This window comes from Mycena indigotica (genome assembly GCF_014461135.1).
Source record: "Mycena indigotica strain 171206Taipei chromosome Unknown Mind.scaff0008, whole genome shotgun sequence".
NCBI lineage: Eukaryota > Fungi > Basidiomycota > Agaricomycetes > Agaricales > Mycenaceae > Mycena > Mycena indigotica.
In genome coordinates this window covers 2,755,193-2,774,302 of record NW_023503007.1, presented here as the reverse complement: position 1 = coordinate 2,774,302, position 19,110 = coordinate 2,755,193, and the positions used below count along the sequence as shown (strand labels likewise).

The following is a 19,110-nucleotide window of genomic DNA, read 5'->3' as shown; positions in this document are numbered from 1 at the left end:
TGTAATCAAGATGGACTGAGCACGAGCTTGTTTTGAAACACAAAGACGTGACCGTGTCAAAGCATGTGATCGCAGTCCGTCTGACGCGCCTTGGAGACGTTCTATTGTCTTCAAATGGCGGCACATGTCCCATCGCCCGCTTTACTACCCACGATGGTCGCCCACCTGCTTGCTTTCTCCTTCTCAGCTTCCTACGTCACCTCACTCTACGCCGTTGGGAAGTTTCAGTCTGGAGCGCGGGATGAGGCACATGTTATTCGCTCGCGACTGGCCGCCGTCACTGTCGTATCTACTGCTAGCTGTCTCGTAATTCATCGTCTGACTTCTCCAGCTGCCCCATTGGTATGTCTTCTCGCAAGATATTGTGCGTTCCGGGATGAGTGTCTTTCTTTTAGTGGCCATGGACAGCAGCCACTCTGCGCGCATTAGGTTTCACGCTCCCCCAGAGCGTCTATCCATGCCTTCAAACCCAACTGCTTTTCATCGGACCGCTTTATGCGGCATTTCTGGACCGCATTTTAGGTTCCCGTCAGCAAGTTTCAGGCAATTGGATTACCTGGATAGGATTCCGAAACTATGTGTGGGTGAGTAGTGCAAACGATACTGGGCACCGAATCCTCGCTGATATTCGTGATCAAGGCTCCGTTGACAGAGGAGATCGTCTTCCGCTCCTGCATCCTTGCAGTATATACGATGAACGGGGCGGCCGACTGGAAAATGATTACATTTGCACCATTGTTGTTTGGTTTAGGTGAGTGCCATTTGGAGAATGATCCTTTTCTGACTCCTCCTCAAGCCCATGTTCACCATGGAATCGACGTTTTCCGCCGGTTTGGAAGCACCAAAACCGCTTTTCGTCGTGCAGCACTGACAACGCGTATGCATCTCCCCCCAAACTCTGGCTTGGGTTTGACATTCCTCAGTTTTCCAAACTGCGTACACGACAATTTTCGGTGCACATGCCTCATTCCTTCTCCTCCGCTCAAACTCTGTCCTTCCTCCGCTTACAGCACACATCTTCTGCAACATCATGGGAGTTCCCGAACTTGGGGCCGAGGTGCGGCGCATGCCAAGATATCGTTTATGTGGGTGCTTGTCCAACACGCTTCTCATTTGTGAACCCCCTGCAGCAATATACGCGGCATATTTTCTCGGAATCGGCTTGTTTACATACACTTTAAGGTCTTGGACAACGGCTTTATGAACTACATATGTCACGACTCAAATCCACCAATTTCAGTTCAGTCTATAGCCATCCTTCCAGCTGGAGAAATCGGCACTATCTTGCCATTTCGTGCGATGGCTGGCATTGCGACAGGTTTGAATATTCGTTCTTTGGCCATCCGAGCACGTAGGAGTTGTGCCCCACGACTTGGTGGATCATTGTTGGACGCGTCATGAATCACCTGAACGTCTTGCTGAAGCAGGTTGGTCCTCAAAGAAAACCGGTTTTGCTTGTCTGCTCTAATGTGCGAGTTGATAAACCTGCCGATGGGTCGAATCGGGACAACCCTCGGCGTACTTTTCATGTCACTTACTCAAGGCAACTATCGATGCTGAAAGACGTTTGCGTTACTCGCCCCGTAATGGCCGATTGAACGTTCCAGGGCGACGCCTGGCGCACGGTGTATGAAGCTGCTTTTGATATCGGCAATGCGAAAGTTATCTGTTGTCCCAAGTTGCCTCTTCCCAATTCGACGATAGCCACCGGTTCGGACGGGTCAGCGGCGCCACCTTCCTCTCGTACCGACTCCCACACCATACGTCTCGTGCGAGCAAGGTCTTCCAGCCGGAGGCCAAACCCAGTGGTTGAACAAAGAGCTGTAAACCCATTCAACTGGAGCATTCCCCGGACAGGAGCCTTTCGAGGGTCAGGCGCATCCAACTCGTGGTTGAAAATTCTGAAAAAGTCCGGAATATCAACTGGTTCGAAACCAATGTCGACGCGCGCGACGAATGCAGTCGAAAGACACTGGGTTGGCGAGTCCAACAGGGCAGGAAACGTTTGAATAAAGATTGCTTGGAGGTATTCGTTCAGCACGTCGTTAGCAGTGAAATTTTGAACAATTTTCGTGATGCCTTCGCCTTCTGAGAATTGGCAGTGTTTTTTGTGTTCTGGCCTTGCAAAACCGAAAAAGCCATTGAGTATGTCTACTTTTACCTTGACGCGAAGAGTCACCAATGTCTCTTTTGGCACTTGAAAAAAGGCTTTTAGACCAGGGAGGCTGGAGTTACAGGTGCTTACTTCTTTGGAGCAATACCACACGGCCTTACACTACAATACTTACCACAGTTCAAAGATAAGCATATCCAAAAGAAAAACACACTTGTGAACATTGCCGCAGAGTTACTCCCTCTTCTCCGTCGTGGTGGTGGCATTGTTGACACGCGTTATGCGTTCTCTTTTTGTTTTCTCGTATATCTTTCTTTGACACGGCCGTGTCTTTGAAGATTTTTTTGCTGTCTCTACCGATGGCATGGTGGTGGATGTATAGAACGCTTTCTGACATCGAGCTCGTCATTCAACAAAACTTCGAGTGTTGGATAAGGGATAAGGTAGCTCGTGCGTGTGAAGTGGGAACGGGATTTACTGTGTCAGGGTGAGCACACCGGATTTGGTAAAATATCCCTTGAAGTAGAAACTGTGCTAGATTCTGGTAGAATCTAGAACCAAATCAACCTATGGAGATTTGCCCAAAATATACATTTTTGAAACTGAGAATGATTTTAGTCAAATATATACTAGTTTTAGGCAGTCTGAGATGAAAACTATCTATGGGACTGAAACTATGCCTGAAATGGTTGATATCTGTGCACATATATTTGGTCATGATATCACGCACATCAAATGTGGCGAAACTGACAGTGAAACAAAGGATTTCACTGACAGTTTCAGCACAGATGATACAAAGGAAATCAGCAGTGGAGAAATGCACATAGATTCTCTTTGTTTCTATTTACATTTCTCCACTGCTGAAACTGTAGATTTACAGTACAATGAAATCATTGTTGAAATCTCAAATTTATTCATGCCAGAAATTGTGATTAAAACTGTCAGTATATACATTGGAGAAATTGTAAGAGATATTGTATGTATATCAGTGACTTGAGGGTCAACCCTCAAGTTAACCCTCAAGTCAACCCCAAGGGTCTGATCTCCGGGTAGACCCTACAAGTTCAGTCTCCAGCTACATATTTAAATACATAATTAGCATGAATGGGATAACAACTTTGTAATAACTTTACACAAACTTTCTAATAAATGTTACCAGATTGTAGGGACCCTTAATACATGTTACTATTCAGTTTAGACCTATGCTTCAAGGTCAATGGTTGAGTCAGAAAATGCAAATTACTGACCCAACCCTGAGTTTTCAAAACAGTGGTAGGGTCATATCTTAATGAGTTCTTATCCGTTCCTAACATGTTATATATGAGCAGGAAGGTGTTCAATTGGCCTATAAACTGGTATTCAACATAAAGTTCATTGTATACAAAACCACAGACTTTATTACAAAATACATTTTGACTATTAGATTGTTAACCCAATTACTTGATGGTTTCTAGGCTGTTCATCAAAAGTTGGATATGGTCAGAAAGGTATTTCCAAATTCTACAAACTTGATTTCAACCCTGATATGGTTGATTACAAAACCACAGACTTTCACTACAAGTCAAGGTTTATTGAATTGACTTCAAAATCCAAAGTCAACCAAATGACTCCATATTGCACATAGTAGTAGAGCTTCATTGATTGAGTAAGTGTTCAGTTCAAACCTATTCAAAATTTATGATAGTTGACTCACAAAAGGTGAAATACTCCCAAAATATTGGCTTTGTTAGTTTAGGGCTAGCCTGGCTCAAATAGTATTAACACTATATTGTTGTGAATTTCCCCTTCCTGTTCACTGCTTACCACTTGTATGATAGAGCACAGGTACAGGTCTGGGTCTGTTTAACTTGACTCAGACCCTGACCCTGACCCTGACCCTGATCCTGACCTTGACCCTGACTGTCAGGGTTCAGGTTGGGCTGTGCCAGGCTTCTCTTGAGAAACATGTACCCAGAACAGAACAGATGAATTGTCGGGCCATAAGTATGGCGGGCGGGTTCAAGTCGAACCAAAAGGGCCCATTAAAGTCAGTGTTGGGTCTGACACATCTTTCTTGGTCACGTGCTTTCTATGTGTGCATTCCCCCCTATTAGGGTGTCTGTTCCTGTCATTACATACTGTGTGTTGCGGGCCTTTGGTGGCCTGATACCAGTGCTGGAGAGGACAGGCCTTACACTTTGAACTTAAATGCGCATTTGTAGGGTTGAGCACAGGTCCGGGTCTCAGAAGGCTGACCCTGACCCTGACCCTGACTAACCCTGACTCTTCTGGATACAAGTCCAACCGGGTCTGGGTTGACCCACGGGTTGCAGACAGGGAAGCAGAAGATGTATTTGGAACAATAATTTCAACATAATATACATTTTACTATATGATATTGGCTCAGATATAGTATATGTAGCCTATTCCTCAAGAATTTAAGGATATTGAATACAATCTACTCATATGTCCAAGGGTTACAGGCATATGCTCATTGAGTCATTTGCCAGTGGTGCTCCACTCAGCTCCACATTACCTTTTTTGGGTAACAGCAGAAATAAGGAAAGTCAAGACTGCCCTGACCCTGACCCTGATCCTACTTAAACCTGACTCTATTAGGGAAGGTTGACTTGATTTCTCTCTATACAAGAAGGCATCAATGACTCACTAGGCTCTAACAACTCAACTTGACTCAGCATCTGTTCTGTTCCAGGTCCATGTTTCATAGAAAAAACTTGCATGGCCTGATTGATCTAAAGCCTGATGTATCCTTTGCTTTCCCACTATCTACCCTCTGTTTCATATTGATTATGATAGCTTTAATAACATTACTGTTGGCACTAGGGCTGCCGAGTCTGGGTCTTGAGAGAAAGGCAGACCCTGACCTTAACAAACCCTGCCCCTTCTGTGTATAGGTCCAACCAGGTCTGGGTCTCTGGGTCAGGGTCAGGGTCAGGGTTGGTGTACCCTGACCCTGAACCTGACAAACCCTACCTGACTTGTACTCTACCCTCATCTTGCACATATAGATATGCATATAATGAATGAGGTATATACCTCTCTCTCAGTTCGTTTGTACATTCTAACATGAAACCCTCTATCACTTCAACCCTCCACTCGTGCTGTCCAGGAGAGTAAAATGTGGACAATGAAGAGGATCAGGATGTAGCGATGGCGGTATCCGGTTTGGCCTTCCAGTTTGAAGCTGAACTGGACCGAACCAAATACCATGTAGGGTAGAGCAGAGGTCAGGGTCAACTCGCAGGGGTTTCAAGATAGGGTCTGTCAGGATCAAGATACACCAATTCTTGAATCCGGCCAAACCCGGACCCTTCTGAATCAACCTGGAGGGTCCAATAAGTTTTTGTGATTTAATAATTTCCTATCTAAATATGTTTTACGACTTTTTAAGAGACAAAAAAATCAGATGTCACTCAAGTCACTCAAGTGACATGTGACATATGAGTAGATTGTATTCAATATCCTTAAATTCTTGAGGAATAGGCTACATATACTATATCTGAGCCAATATCATATAGTAAAATGTATATTATGTTGAAATTATTGTTCCAAATACATCTTCTGCTTCCCTGTCTGCAACCCGTGGGTCAACCCAGACCCGGTTGGACTTGTATCCAGAAGAGTCAGGGTTAGTCAGGGTCAGGGTCAGGGTCAGCCTTCTGAGACCCGGACCTGTGCTCAACCCTACAAATGCGCATTTAAGTTCAAAGTGTAAGGCCTGTCCTCTCCAGCACTGGTATCAGGCCACCAAAGGCCCGCAACACACAGTATGTAATGACAGGAACAGACACCCTAATAGGGGGGAATGCACACATAGAAAGCACGTGACCAAGAAAGATGTGTCAGACCCAACACTGACTTTAATGGGCCCTTTTGGTTCGACTTGAACCCGCCCGCCATACTTATGGCCCGACAATTCATCTGTTCTGTTCTGGGTACATGTTTCTCAAGAGAAGCCTGGCACAGCCCAACCTGAACCCTGACAGTCAGGGTCAAGGTCAGGATCAGGGTCAGGGTCAGGGTCAGGGTCTGAGTCAAGTTAAACAGACCCAGACCTGTACCTGTGCTCTATCATACAAGTGGTAAGCAGTGAACAGGAAGGGGAAATTCACAACAATATAGTGTTAATACTATTTGAGCCAGGCTAGCCCTAAACTAACAAAGCCAATATTTTGGGAGTATTTCACCTTTTGTGAGTCAACTATCATAAATTTTGAATAGGTTTGAACTGAACACTTACTCAATCAATGAAGCTCTACTACTATGTGCAATATGGAGTCATTTGGTTGACTTTGGATTTTGAAGTCAATTCAATAAACCTTGACTTGTAGTGAAAGTCTGTGGTTTTGTAATCAACCATATCAGGGTTGAAATCAAGTTTGTAGAATTTGGAAATACCTTTCTGACCATATCCAACTTTTGATGAACAGCCTAGAAACCATCAAGTAATTGGGTTAACAATCTAATAGTCAAAATGTATTTTGTAATAAAGTCTGTGGTTTTGTATACAATGAACTTTATGTTGAATACCAGTTTATAGGCCAATTGAACACCTTCCTGCTCATATATAACATGTTAGGAACGGATAAGAACTCATTAAGATATGACCCTACCACTGTTTTGAAAACTCAGGGTTGGGTCAGTAATTTGCATTTTCTGACTCAACCATTGACCTTGAAGCATAGGTCTAAACTGAATAGTAACATGTATTAAGGGTCCCTACAATCTGGTAACATTTATTAGAAAGTTTGTGTAAAAGTTATTACAAAGTTGTTATCCCATTCATGCTAATTATGTATTTAAATATGTAGCTGGAGACTGAACTTGTAGGGTCTACCCGGAGATCAGACCCTTGGGGTTGACTTGAGGGTTAACTTGAGGGTTGACCCTCAAGTCACTGATATACATACAATATCTCTTACAATTTCTCCAATGTATATACTGACAGTTTTAATCACAATTTCTGGCATGAATAAATTTGAGATTTCAACAATGATTTCATTGTACTGTAAATCTACAGTTTCAGCAGTGGAGAAATGTAAATAGAAACAAAGAGAATCTATGTGCATTTCTCCACTGCTGATTTCCTTTGTATCATCTGTGCTGAAACTGTCAGTGAAATCCTTTGTTTCACTGTCAGTTTCGCCACATTTGATGTGCGTGATATCATGACCAAATATATGCGCGCAGATATGAACCATTTCAGGCATAGTTTCAGTGCCATAGATAGTTTTCACTTCAGACTTGCTAAAACTAGTATATATTTGACCAAAATCAATCTCAGTTTCCAAAAAGTATATTCTGGGCAAATCTACACAGGTTGATTTGGTTCTAGATTCTGGTAGAATCTAGAACAGTTTCTACTTCAAGGGATATTTTACCAAATCCGGTGTGGAGGCCGAGGAAGAACAAACCGACCAGCTCCGGAAACACGTGAGCAGGTCAGTGGTTCGAGCCTCACCATAACACCTATTTATTACACTATTTTGCTGTGTTTGAAGATGTGCAGCACAATTACACAGAAAAAAAATGGCTAATATTTATATTGAATATATGAGTGCATTTCCCCTCCATCTGAGCTCCTCCACGCCCCTCTTCAGATTCATTGCCTCTGCTCAGCGCAATTGCTCCAAGTCTTTGACAGCCTGAGATTGACAAGGCATCTGCCAATCAAGCATCTGACGTCGGTAATGATGTGTCCCTCCCTCAGCGACAAGACCCTGCCCACCACCTGATAGAGAATGAAGCATCTGAATCCTCATGACGACAAGGCCTTGCTGTCTAGGGTGTGTCCATGCCCATGGCAGAGAGCCTCGATAGGATGACAGGCCCCAGCTATGATGGGCGGGGCCTGTCAGTCAATCATGATGTGATTGATGGGTTGCCTTTGCCAAGACTTCCGGACGTGAAATTGTCAAGTCGGAAATAGGACCGCAGTGAGATTTGACATGTTAGCTCCGCTCACGTGTTTCCAGATGGTGCTGGTCGTTTTGTTCTTCCTGTGAGGCCGAAAGCCGCTCAGGTGCTTGGCTGACAAAGCTAGAAGAGACGCACTCGAGGACCCGGGCCGAAGGCCAGATGAGGAGTGCTGGCCCCACTCAACACAACTCTGGGTGACCGCATAGCCGGAGTCAGAGTCGGACCACCCGAGAGGAGCATTACTCCAAAGCGAGTAGTGTGGCCGACAATGCTGGTCGGTTGCCCTACCGGAGCAATGCGGAACAAAAGAATGAAAGGAAAGAATATAAATAAATGAGTTATTTGCTACTGGTGTTGTTCAACATCTGTTGCTGGGATGGTACGGCAGAAGGCTTCAATGTCAAATGTGCAGGTTTTGGTAGCCAGGAGGCAGGTTTTGCGATCTGTGATGATCTGGTAAGCAAAATTTCTTCATGGTTTTTGTATGTGTTGTAGGCGGGATTCTTCATGCAATAAACACTATGTTGCTTCATGCCATTGCTCTATGTGATATAGTTTTCATGTGTGTAACACGAAACAACATATTTTGTGCCTGGAGGCTAGGCTGGCAGCTTCATGCTCAAAGGCTAGGCTGACATCTTTGTGCGCTAAGCGGTAAACTGAAGCTTGTGTCCAGGTCCACCTTGAGAAACAAAAGAAGGCAGTTCAGTTCAGATCCAGTTGCTATGATTGTGGATGGGTATTCCAATGGATGTGGGGGGTTCTTTCCAGCCCGTATGTTCCAGTGTTTTAATGCATTTCAATAGGTCGCTGAAACTTAGAGGAAAAGCTTTGACAGTTGTAAAGGTGGTATGCAGTCTGATATTCTTCATGAAGGCCTCTGAGTTGAAAGCTTGGGTGAGTCAATTGCCGAATTTTGGGTGGTGCATGTTATGAACTGGGACAGAAGAGGGTGCTTTGCTAAACTCGTCAAGCTGATGCGGAGTCAGTACAAAGAGTGGAGGTGGGGAGCTGAGGGATGCAGCCACAATGATAGACTCTGGAATAATGGTCCCATATTTTGTCCAGAGCCCATCTGCCTTGCTAACAAAAGATCCTTTGAGAGAGGATGTTACAGCTTCTGCAACCAGCAGTTGTCATTAGAAATTTTCAACAAGCTGTGCAAAAATCAGCGGTACAGGGCCCTGTTCTTTGAGCGTCTTATAGAGGGCTTTGTCTTCCGTATATTTACATATTTTATGTTGTGTAGGCAAAGAGATGTCATATCCGTGCATCCGTCATGTGCCGCCCCGCGGACCGGTCACGGTCCGCCGGGCTCCGGCCCGATCCGATCCGGTCGCTCCGGCGACCTTGTACTCTGTATGTCTTTCGCCTTGGTACTTATATCTCCGTATGTCCTTATGCTTGTTACCTTCCATATGCACTCCGTACCTTGTACTTACTTATGGTCTTCCCTTTCTACTTACTTGTAGTATTTAAGCAGCTAAAGTAGCTACGGTACTTTAGCTTGATTATAAACGTTACTTGCACTCCTCTACTGTGCGGAACGACTCCGACAAACTCTCCTCTCTTCTCTTGTCCTTCAACCGGACTTCTCTCCGCTCGCGGACCTTGTCCGCTCCGACTCCGCTTGTCAGGGGAACCTCCCTTTCGGTCCCTCGGAGACGCCTCCGATTCCGGTCCGACTCCGGTTCCGTCTCCGGTCCGGCCCTCCATCTCGCCCGCACAATCACCGATCCGTCAACGCCCTCCCGACGGTCGCCCTGGGACCTCGCCTGCGACGCCGCCCAAGCCTTCTGTGCCCGACAGCGGCAGCTACGGACAAGCAGTATATAGTCAGCTACCTAGCAGGCGGACCCTTAGAGTTTCTTCTCTTTGGATCCTCCCCTGCTAGGTCAGCTTCATTTGTATTCGCTTACCAATGTTCACGCTTTGGATCCTCCCCTGCTAGGACCTTGATTTCAGGCCTCCGGGGGTGCCCTTACAGCAGAAGAAACTCTCTACGGGATCAACCGGACAAGATTGCCAGGTTCGGCGCTGACTCAGGCTCGGAGTACGAGTCCGTTCCGCCCTCGTCACCGCCCCTGCCACTTGTCCCCTCCTCCTCTACTCCTGTGGTCCCCGCACCCGTCATGCCGTCCGGAGTCACTCCTACCGCAGACGCCCGGCTGGACTCACTCGAGGCGAAAATCGATAGCCTAACTGAGGCCCTTGCTTTACTCACCAACCAGGCTTCCGCTGCCGCTGCCGCCGCTAATAATGCTGGCGGACCCCAAACACCATCGCCGGAGACGTCGATTCCGACTCCGACTCCGGTCCAGGGCGACTCCGAAGCCCTTTTTGGCGACATCAACCTCGCCTCAAAATTGGTCTTGCGACCAAACCCCCCGTTCACCTTCAACGGCGACCGGAAACGCGGCCGCGCGTTCCCACGCGGTCCGCACCTCGCCCGCCTTGCCCCTGAGGCCTTCGTGGTCAACGGAGAGGCGAGCGAGGAAAAGGCTGTCCGCTATGCCATGTCGTTTATGGCAGAAGGACCCGCTCAGCAATGGGCGGAGCGCCACGGAAGCAAAGCCCCGTTTCCGTTTCCGTCCTGGGGCTCGTTCGTTTCCGAGTTTCGACTCCGGTTCGTCGAGGAGAATGAGCAAGATCACGCTCTCTCCAAGCTGGAGACTTCCGCCTATCACATGGGTACAAAGGATGTCTACCAGTACACCGACGACTTCGAGGACCTGATGGACCTCGCCGGATTCGAACGACGCTGGTCAAGGTGACCAAGTTCCGCCACGGACTTGACCCCCTGATCAATAACGGAATCACGTCCTCGAACGACCCCCGGACCTCCGGGACTACCTTAGCTGGCGCACCCGGGCCTTCCGTCAATACGAGGCCCTGGTCCGGGCCAAGCTGATCAAGTCAGCCGCCCCCAAGACGCCTGGCGGTTTGATTCGGACTCCGTTTCCGGTCAACCGCATCCCGGCTCCGGCCCCTTTCCGCCCGGTGGCTCCGGTCGTGCCACCCGCGGCCCGCGCCCCCCTCCGGCGCCTCCAGCTCCCGTCCCTATGGAGTTGGATCGCACCAGGGCTCGGGGTGCCCCTCGTCGCGCCTGCTTCAGGTGCGGCGACCCAAACCATCTCGCCCGGGATTGCCCCCTCCCCCCGATGTCCGCTCAATGGACATCCTCGACGAGGTGATCCAACAACTCGGTGACGAGATGTTAGCGGAGTTGATCGCCCGCTACACGGACACAGCTGCCCTGCCGGAGACGGCAGCGGAGTCGATGGCCGGAGAGGATTTTGTCCCCCTGCGACGAGTGACTGGTGTGCCCTCGTTCGCGTCTATAAATCGTTTTGCCTCTTTGTATGATGAATGCAGTTCCTTGCCCTACAATGAGCCCGAAACGAAAGACACACCCTCTCCTGCCCCCGCCTCGACTCCGTCTCCGACTCCGCCCGCGACTCCGGTCATCGTCCTCCGCCGCCTCACTGCCTGGGAAAAGAAACTGCCCAAGCAGTACACCGTTGCCGCTGCCCCTGGGGCGAACTCCCTCCACCTCCCGTTAGAGCTCGAGTCCACCACCAGCGCTGAAGCTCTCACTCTCTGGGCTTGTCGACTGTGGTGCCACCTCCGACTTCATTGACACGAACTATGTTGCTCGGAATGGCATTCCGGTCCGCACCCTCGATCAGCCGATTCCGGTTTTCAATGTCGATGGCACCCCCAATGACGCTGGCTCCATCAAACAGATCGCGGACTTGGTCCTGCGCTACAAGGGCCATGCCGAACGAGTTCAGCTGGCCGTCACCCATCTTGGCAAGCAAGACCTCATCCTGGGGTATTCCTGGTTGCGGAAACATAACCCAGAGATCAATTGGGAAACCAAGGAGGTCAAGATGACACGGTGCCCCCGCAATTGCTCGACCTGCCGTGAGGAAGAGCGGGTCGAACGGACCGAGTTGCGGCGACTCCGGTCGCTTCAGAAGCGTCTCCGCTCCGGCCCGTTCCCCTCGGTCTGTGCCATGGACCTTTCTGGGTCTGATGACGGAGACGATTCCGTCTCCGGTGACGACTCCGGCCTGCCTGATCTGACGCCGGACTCCGACGACGACGATGACGATGGTCAGCTTGAAGATGGTGACCGCATCTTCTACACCTCGTTCCGCCCCTCGGAGGAGATACGCGCTGGCAGTACTGTCTCGCAACGCCTGGCCGGAGCCTTCGCCAGGAACTCCGCCCCTCCGCCCTCCGAGATCCCGGACTGGGCTAAGGAGTTCCAGGACGTCTTCAACAAGGAGTCCTTCGACACGCTACCGGAGCGGAGAGCCTGGGACCACGCCATTGAACTCGTCCCCGACGCTAAGCCCACCAACTGCAAGGTGTACCCCATCTCGCCCCTCGAGCAACGCGAGCTCGACGCGTTCATCGAGGAAGGGCTTTCGACGGGCCGGATTCGCCCCTCCAAGTCTCCGATGGCGTCTCCGGTCTTCTTCGTCAAGAAGAAGGACGGCGGACTCCGCTTCGTCCAGGACTACCGTGCTCTCAATGCGATGACTGTCAAAAACCGGTACCCCCTTCCGCTGATCAACGACCTCATCAACCGGCTCAAAGGCGCTCGTTACTTCACCAAACTCGACGTCCGTTGGGGCTTCAACAACGTCCGGATCAAGGAAGGTGACGAGTGGAAAGCAGCTTTCCGGACTAACCGAGGCCTGTTCGAGCCCTTGGTGATGTATTTCGGCCTGACAAACTCTCCCGCGACGTTCCAAACGATGATGAGAATGACATTTTCCAGGACCTCATCCTCTCCGGAGATGTCATGATCTACCTTGACGACATCCTGATCGCCCATTCCGACCTCCGGAAACACCGGCAGATCGTTCAGGAGGTCTTGCGGCGACTCCGAGAGCACAAGTTGTACCTCCGAGCGGAGAAGTGCGACTTTGAAAAATCGTCAATCGAGTACCTTGGAGTCATCATCTCCCACAACCACGTCGAAATGGACCCCGTCAAGGTCGCAGGCGTCTCCGCTTGGCCGACTCCAGAAAACAAGAAGGACATTCAGCAGTTCCTCGGGTTCGCTAACTTCTACCGCAGGTTCATTCGGGACTTCTCGACCCTTGCGCCCCTCTTTTCGTGCTCACCAAGAAGGACCAGCAATGGACTTGGGGCGACGCGGAGGCCTCCGCGTTCCAAGCGATCAAGGACGCGGTCACCTCGGAACCGGTCCTGGCGATTCCGGACGACACACGGCCTTTCCGACTCGAGGCGGACAGCTCTGATTATGCGACGGGGGCGGTTCTTTCACAATCCGCCCCGGACGGGAAGTGGCACCCTGTAGCATTCTATTCCAAAAGCTTAAATGATGTCCAGCGCAACTACGAAATCCACGACAAGGAGATGCTCGCGATCATCCGCGCACTCGAGGAGTATAGACACTTCCTCGGGGGCTGCGCACCCTGTCGAGATTTGGACTGACCATAAGAATTTGGAGTACTTCAGGAAGACGCAGCACCTCAACCGGAGACAGGCCCGGTGGTCTCTGTACCTCTCCCTGTTCGACTTCACGCTGCACCACAAGCCTGGCCGCGATATGGGTCGGCCTGACGCCCTCTCCCCGGAGACCCGACCACGGAGTCGATTCCGACAACTCCGATGTCGTCCTTCTACGGCCTGAACTCTTCCACGTCCGCGCACTCGAGGGCGTTTCCGTTCCGGTCCCGGCTCTGAACTCCTCCGTGACATCCGTGATGCCCTCTCCGGTGAGCCTGACCTGGAGGAGCCCGTCGCACTAGCGGCCCGGCAACTTCTTAAGGTTCAAGGTCAAGCTCGAGGCCCCCGCTCCTCACGTTCTGACGAGTGGGCCGTCTCCGGCGGTCTTCTCCATTTCCGAGGAAAGATCGTCGTACCAAAAAGACAAGGACCTCCGGAGACGCATCATCGAGCTCTGCCATGACACCCGAGTCGCCGGACACGCAGGTCGTTTCAAGACCCTGGAGTTGGTCTCCCGGAACTACTGGTGGCCTCAGATGTCTCGCCATATCGGCCGGTATGTTGCGACCTGTGACTTGTGCTGTCGCACCAAGGCACTCCGGAGACTGCCCCACGGAGAACTGCACCCCACGGAAACGCCTCCGAACGCTGGCATACCGTCTCCGTCGACTTCATCGTAGAGCTTCCCGAAGCCCATGGGTACGACGCGATCATGGTCGTCGTTGACACCCTCGGAAAGCGCCCACTTCTCAGAGTGTCATACGACGGTCGATGCAGTAGGGGCAGCCCGCCTCTACTACCGGAATGTCTGGCGGCACCATGGGACTCCGGAGAAGTACGTCTCCGACCGCGGCTCGCAGTTCATCGCGGACTTCACCCGAGAACTTTGGCGTCTAATCGGCATCAAGCCCGCCACGTCCACCGCGTACCACCCGCAGACAGACGGTCAGACAGAGCGCGTCAACCAGGAGCTGGAGCAGTACTTGCGGATCTTCACCAACTACCAGCAGGACGACTGGGATGAGCTGATTCCGGCCGCGGAGTTCGCCTACAACAACCACCTTCACTCCTCCACGCAGCAGGTCCCCTTCATGACGGACACGGGACGGCTCCCTGCGCATGGGCTTCGAACCCGGAGTCCGTTCCGCTATGGAGTCCGTGAACGAGTTCCGCGACCGGATTGCCACTGGTGTTGCCGAAGCCAAGGCCGCTCACTAAGGCCAAAGAGGAGTACAAGCGCTACTACGACCGGAGACGCACTCCGTCTCCGGAGTTTAAGGTTGGCGACCGTGTTTGGCTGGATGCCTCTGACATCAGGACGACTCGCCCCTCGGAAAAGTTCTCCCATCGCCGCCTTGGACCGTTCAAGATAGTCGCGGAGATCAGCAAAGGTGCCTACAAGCTCGACCTCCCTCCGCGCTACTCGAAGCTCCACCCGGTCTTCCCCGTCGTCAAGCTCGAGCTCGCCCAAGACGACCCCTTCGACGGGACGCCCCGGCTACGACCAGCCCCTCCGGACCTCGAGGACGGAGTCCCGGAGTGGGAAGTAGAGGAAATCCTGGACGCAAGGGTGAGGTATAAGCGGCTGAACTACTTCGTCAGATGGAAAGGCTACGACGCATCGCACGACCAATGGGTCCGCTTCGACCGCGTCTTCGCCCCGGAGAAAATTGCGGAGTTCTATCGTAAGTACCCTGGCAAGCCACGACACACCGCCTCCGCGACCTTCGACTCGATTCCGTTCCGGTCTATGCGTCGGGACGCCGCATTCAAAGGGGGGTGATGTCAGGGGAACCTCCCTTTCGGCCCCTCGGAGACGCCTCCGATTCCGGTCCGACTCCGGTTCCGTCTCCGGTCCGGCCCTCCATCTCGCCCCGCACAATCACCGATCCGTCAACGCCCTCCCGACGGTCGCCCTGGGACCTCGCCTGCGACGCCGCCCCCAAGCCTTCTGTGCCCGACAGCGGCAGCTACGGACAAGCAGTATATAGTCAGCTACCTAGCAGGCGGACCCTTAGAGTTTCTTCTCTTTGGATCCTCCCCTGCTAGGTCAGCTTCATTTGTATTCGCTTACCAATGTTCACGCTTTGGATCCTCCCCTGCTAGGACCTTGATCTCAGGCCTCCGGGGTTGCCCTTACACCGCTCCGGTCCGGTTGGTCTTGTGTCCTTTCGTGTCAGGCAGCTACTGGCTTGTTAGCTATAGTAGAAACCCCCTCTGTTCTGCACGGCACTTGACAAGAGAGGCTTAAGCGGTGGGCCAATATCTTGTGTCCCTTGCTTATTATCTTCAGCTCTTGGGTCATGTTGCAGGATGCTGTATTGTGTGCCTCAATGTTGGTGTTTTGCATGTGGCGGGTCTCGAGCAGGAGTTATGGTTCTCGCACAGTATGGGTAGCACCAGAAATTAGCTGAAGTCAAAATCTAGTTAGTATGGTGCCACAACACCTGTGTTAGGCAGCTGGTTGCTGTCTGTGTAATATTGGACTACGGTGGGTGTGCTCAAAGCACGGCTGAGTAGAAAGCAAGACACATCAAATTTGATGCGTCATGAGCATAAAATGAGTGTGACATGAAAGTCATGTGGCTCCCAGACACCGCATTATGGTGTGGTGTGATGCGTAATATGTGGGCCCAATCAGGTCATTGCCCTGTACCAGGGGAACCCGGGGTTTAAGGCCAGGGAGCAGGAAGAAGTAGCTAGGACAAGGAGTGAACATAAGAGAGAAGAGCCTAGGCTGTCCAGCCTAACCAAGGGCTCCCACCAGGTGCAAGCCCAATGGCGGCCTGTAAATGGGGGGTCTAAGGGCAGCCTTGGTCCAGACAAAGGTTTCTTTCTATCATACCTCTCTCTCAGTTCGTTTGTACATTCTAACATGAAACCCTCTATCACTTCAACCCTCCACTCGTGCTGTCCAGGAGAGTAAAATGTGGACAATGAAGAGGATCAGGATGTAGCGATGGCGGTATCCGGTTTGGCCTTCCAGTTTGAAGCTGAACTGGACCGAACCAAATACCATGTAGGGTAGAGCAGAGGTCAGGGTCAACTCGCAGGGTTTCAAGATAGGGTCTGTCAGGATCAAGATACACCAATTCTTGAATCCGGCCAAACCCGGACCCTTCTGAATCAACCTGGAGGGTCCAATAAGTTTTTGTGATTTAATAATTTCCTATCTAAATATGTTTTACGACTTTTTAAGAGACAAAAAAAATCAGATGTCACTCAAGTCACTCAAGTGACATGTGACATATGAGTAGATTGTATTCAATATCCTTAAATTCTTGAGGAATAGGCTACATATACTATATCTGAGCCAATATCATATAGTAAAATGTATATTATGTTGAAATTATTGTTCCAAATACATCTTCTGCTTCCCTGTCTGCAACCCGTGGGTCAACCCAGACCCGGTTGGACTTGTATCCAGAAGAGTCAGGGTTAGTCAGGGTCAGGGTCAGGGTCAGCCTTCTGAGACCCGGACCTGTGCTCAACCCTACAAATGCGCATTTAAGTTCAAAGTGTAAGGCCTGTCCTCTCCAGCACTGGTATCAGGCCACCAAAGGCCCGCAACACACAGTATGTAATGACAGGAACAGACACCCTAATAGGGGGGAATGCACACATAGAAAGCACGTGACCAAGAAAGATGTGTCAGACCCAACACTGACTTTAATGGGCCCTTTTGGTTCGACTTGAACCCGCCCGCCATACTTATGGCCCGACAATTCATCTGTTCTGTTCTGGGTACATGTTTCTCAAGAGAAGCCTGGCACAGCCCAACCTGAACCCTGACAGTCAGGGTCAAGGTCAGGATCAGGGTCAGGGTCAGGGTCAGGGTCTGAGTCAAGTTAAACAGACCCAGACCTGTACCTGTGCTCTATCATACAAGTGGTAAGCAGTGAACAGGAAGGGGAAATTCACAACAATATAGTGTTAATACTATTTGAGCCAGGCTAGCCCTAAACTAACAAAGCCAATATTTTGGGAGTATTTCACCTTTTGTGAGTCAACTATCATAAATTTTGAATAGGTTTGAACTGAACACTTACTCAATCAATGAAGCTCTACTACTATGTGCAATATGGAGTCATTTGGTTGACTTTGGATTTTGAAGTCAATTCAATAAACCTTGACTTGTAGTGAAAGTCTGTGGTTTTGTAATCAACCATATCAGGGTTGAAATCAAGTTTGTAGAATTTGGAAATACCTTTCTGACCATATCCAACTTTTGATGAACAGCCTAGAAACCATCAAGTAATTGGGTTAACAATCTAATAGTCAAAATGTATTTTGTAATAAAGTCTGTGGTTTTGTATACAATGAACTTTATGTTGAATACCAGTTTATAGGCCAATTGAACACCTTCCTGCTCATATATAACATGTTAGGAACGGATAAGAACTCATTAAGATATGACCCTACCACTGTTTTGAAAACTCAGGGTTGGGTCAGTAATTTGCATTTTCTGACTCAACCATTGACCTTGAAGCATAGGTCTAAACTGAATAGTAACATGTATTAAGGGTCCCTACAATCTGGTAACATTTATTAGAAAGTTTGTGTAAAGTTATTACAAAGTTGTTATCCCATTCATGCTAATTATGTATTTAAATATGTAGCTGGAGACTGAACTTGTAGGGTCTACCCGGAGATCAGACCCTTGGGGTTGACCCTCAAGTCACTGATATACATACAATATCTCTTACAATTTCTCCAATGTATATACTGACAGTTTTAATCACAATTTCTGGCATGAATAAATTTGAGATTTCAACAATGATTTCATTGTACTGTAAATCTACAGTTTCAGCAGTGGAGAAATGTAAATAGAAACAAAGAGAATCTATGTGCATTTCTCCACTGCTGATTTCCTTTGTATCATCTGTGCTGAAACTGTCAGTGAAATCCTTTGTTTCACTGTCAGTTTCGCCACATTTGATGTGCGTGATATCATGACCAAATATATGTGCACAGATATGAACCATTTCAGGCATAGTTTCAGTGCCATAGATAGTTTTCACTTCAGACTTGCTAAAACTAGTATATATTTGACCAAAATCAATCTCAGTTTCCAAAAAGTATATTCTGGGCAAATCTACACAGGTTGATTTGGTTCTAGATTCTGGTAGAATCTAGAACAGTTTCTACTTCAAGGGATATTTTACCAAATCCGGTGTGGAGGCCGAGGAAGAACAAACCGACCAGCTCCGGAAACACGTGAGCAGGTCAGTGGTTCGAGCCTCACCATAACACCTATTTATTACACTATTTTGCTGTGTTTGAAGATGTGCAGCACAATTACACAGAAAAAAAATGGCTAATATTTATATTGAATATATGAGTGCATTTCCCCTCCATCTGAGCTCCTCCACGCCCCTCTTCAGATTCATTGCCTCTGCTCAGCGCAATTGCTCCAAGTCTTTGACAGCCTGAGATTGACAAGGCATCTGCCAATCAAGCATCTGACGTCGGTAATGATGTGTCCCTCCCTCAGCGACAAGACCCTGCCCACCACCTGATAGAGAATGAAGCATCTGAATCCTCATGACGACAAGGCCTTGCTGTCTAGGGTGTGTCCATGCCCATGC

At 49.4% G+C, this 19,110-nt stretch overlaps 1 protein-coding gene across 1 annotated transcript; it reads right to left on the bottom strand.

Moving 5' to 3' along the window:
- Positions 1-1,241: 1,241 nt before the first annotated feature.
- MIND_00939900 (MYND-type domain-containing protein) lies at positions 1,242-2,510 on the bottom strand (the record flags this gene model as incomplete). The annotated part of the gene is made up of 3 exons (XM_037366018.1): positions 1,242-1,485; positions 1,539-2,275; positions 2,328-2,510. The coding sequence occupies 3 exons, from the start codon at positions 2,508-2,510 to the stop codon at positions 1,242-1,244; spliced, it is 1,164 nt and encodes a 387-aa protein (XP_037217430.1).
- Between the last annotated feature and the right edge of the window lie 16,600 nt (positions 2,511-19,110).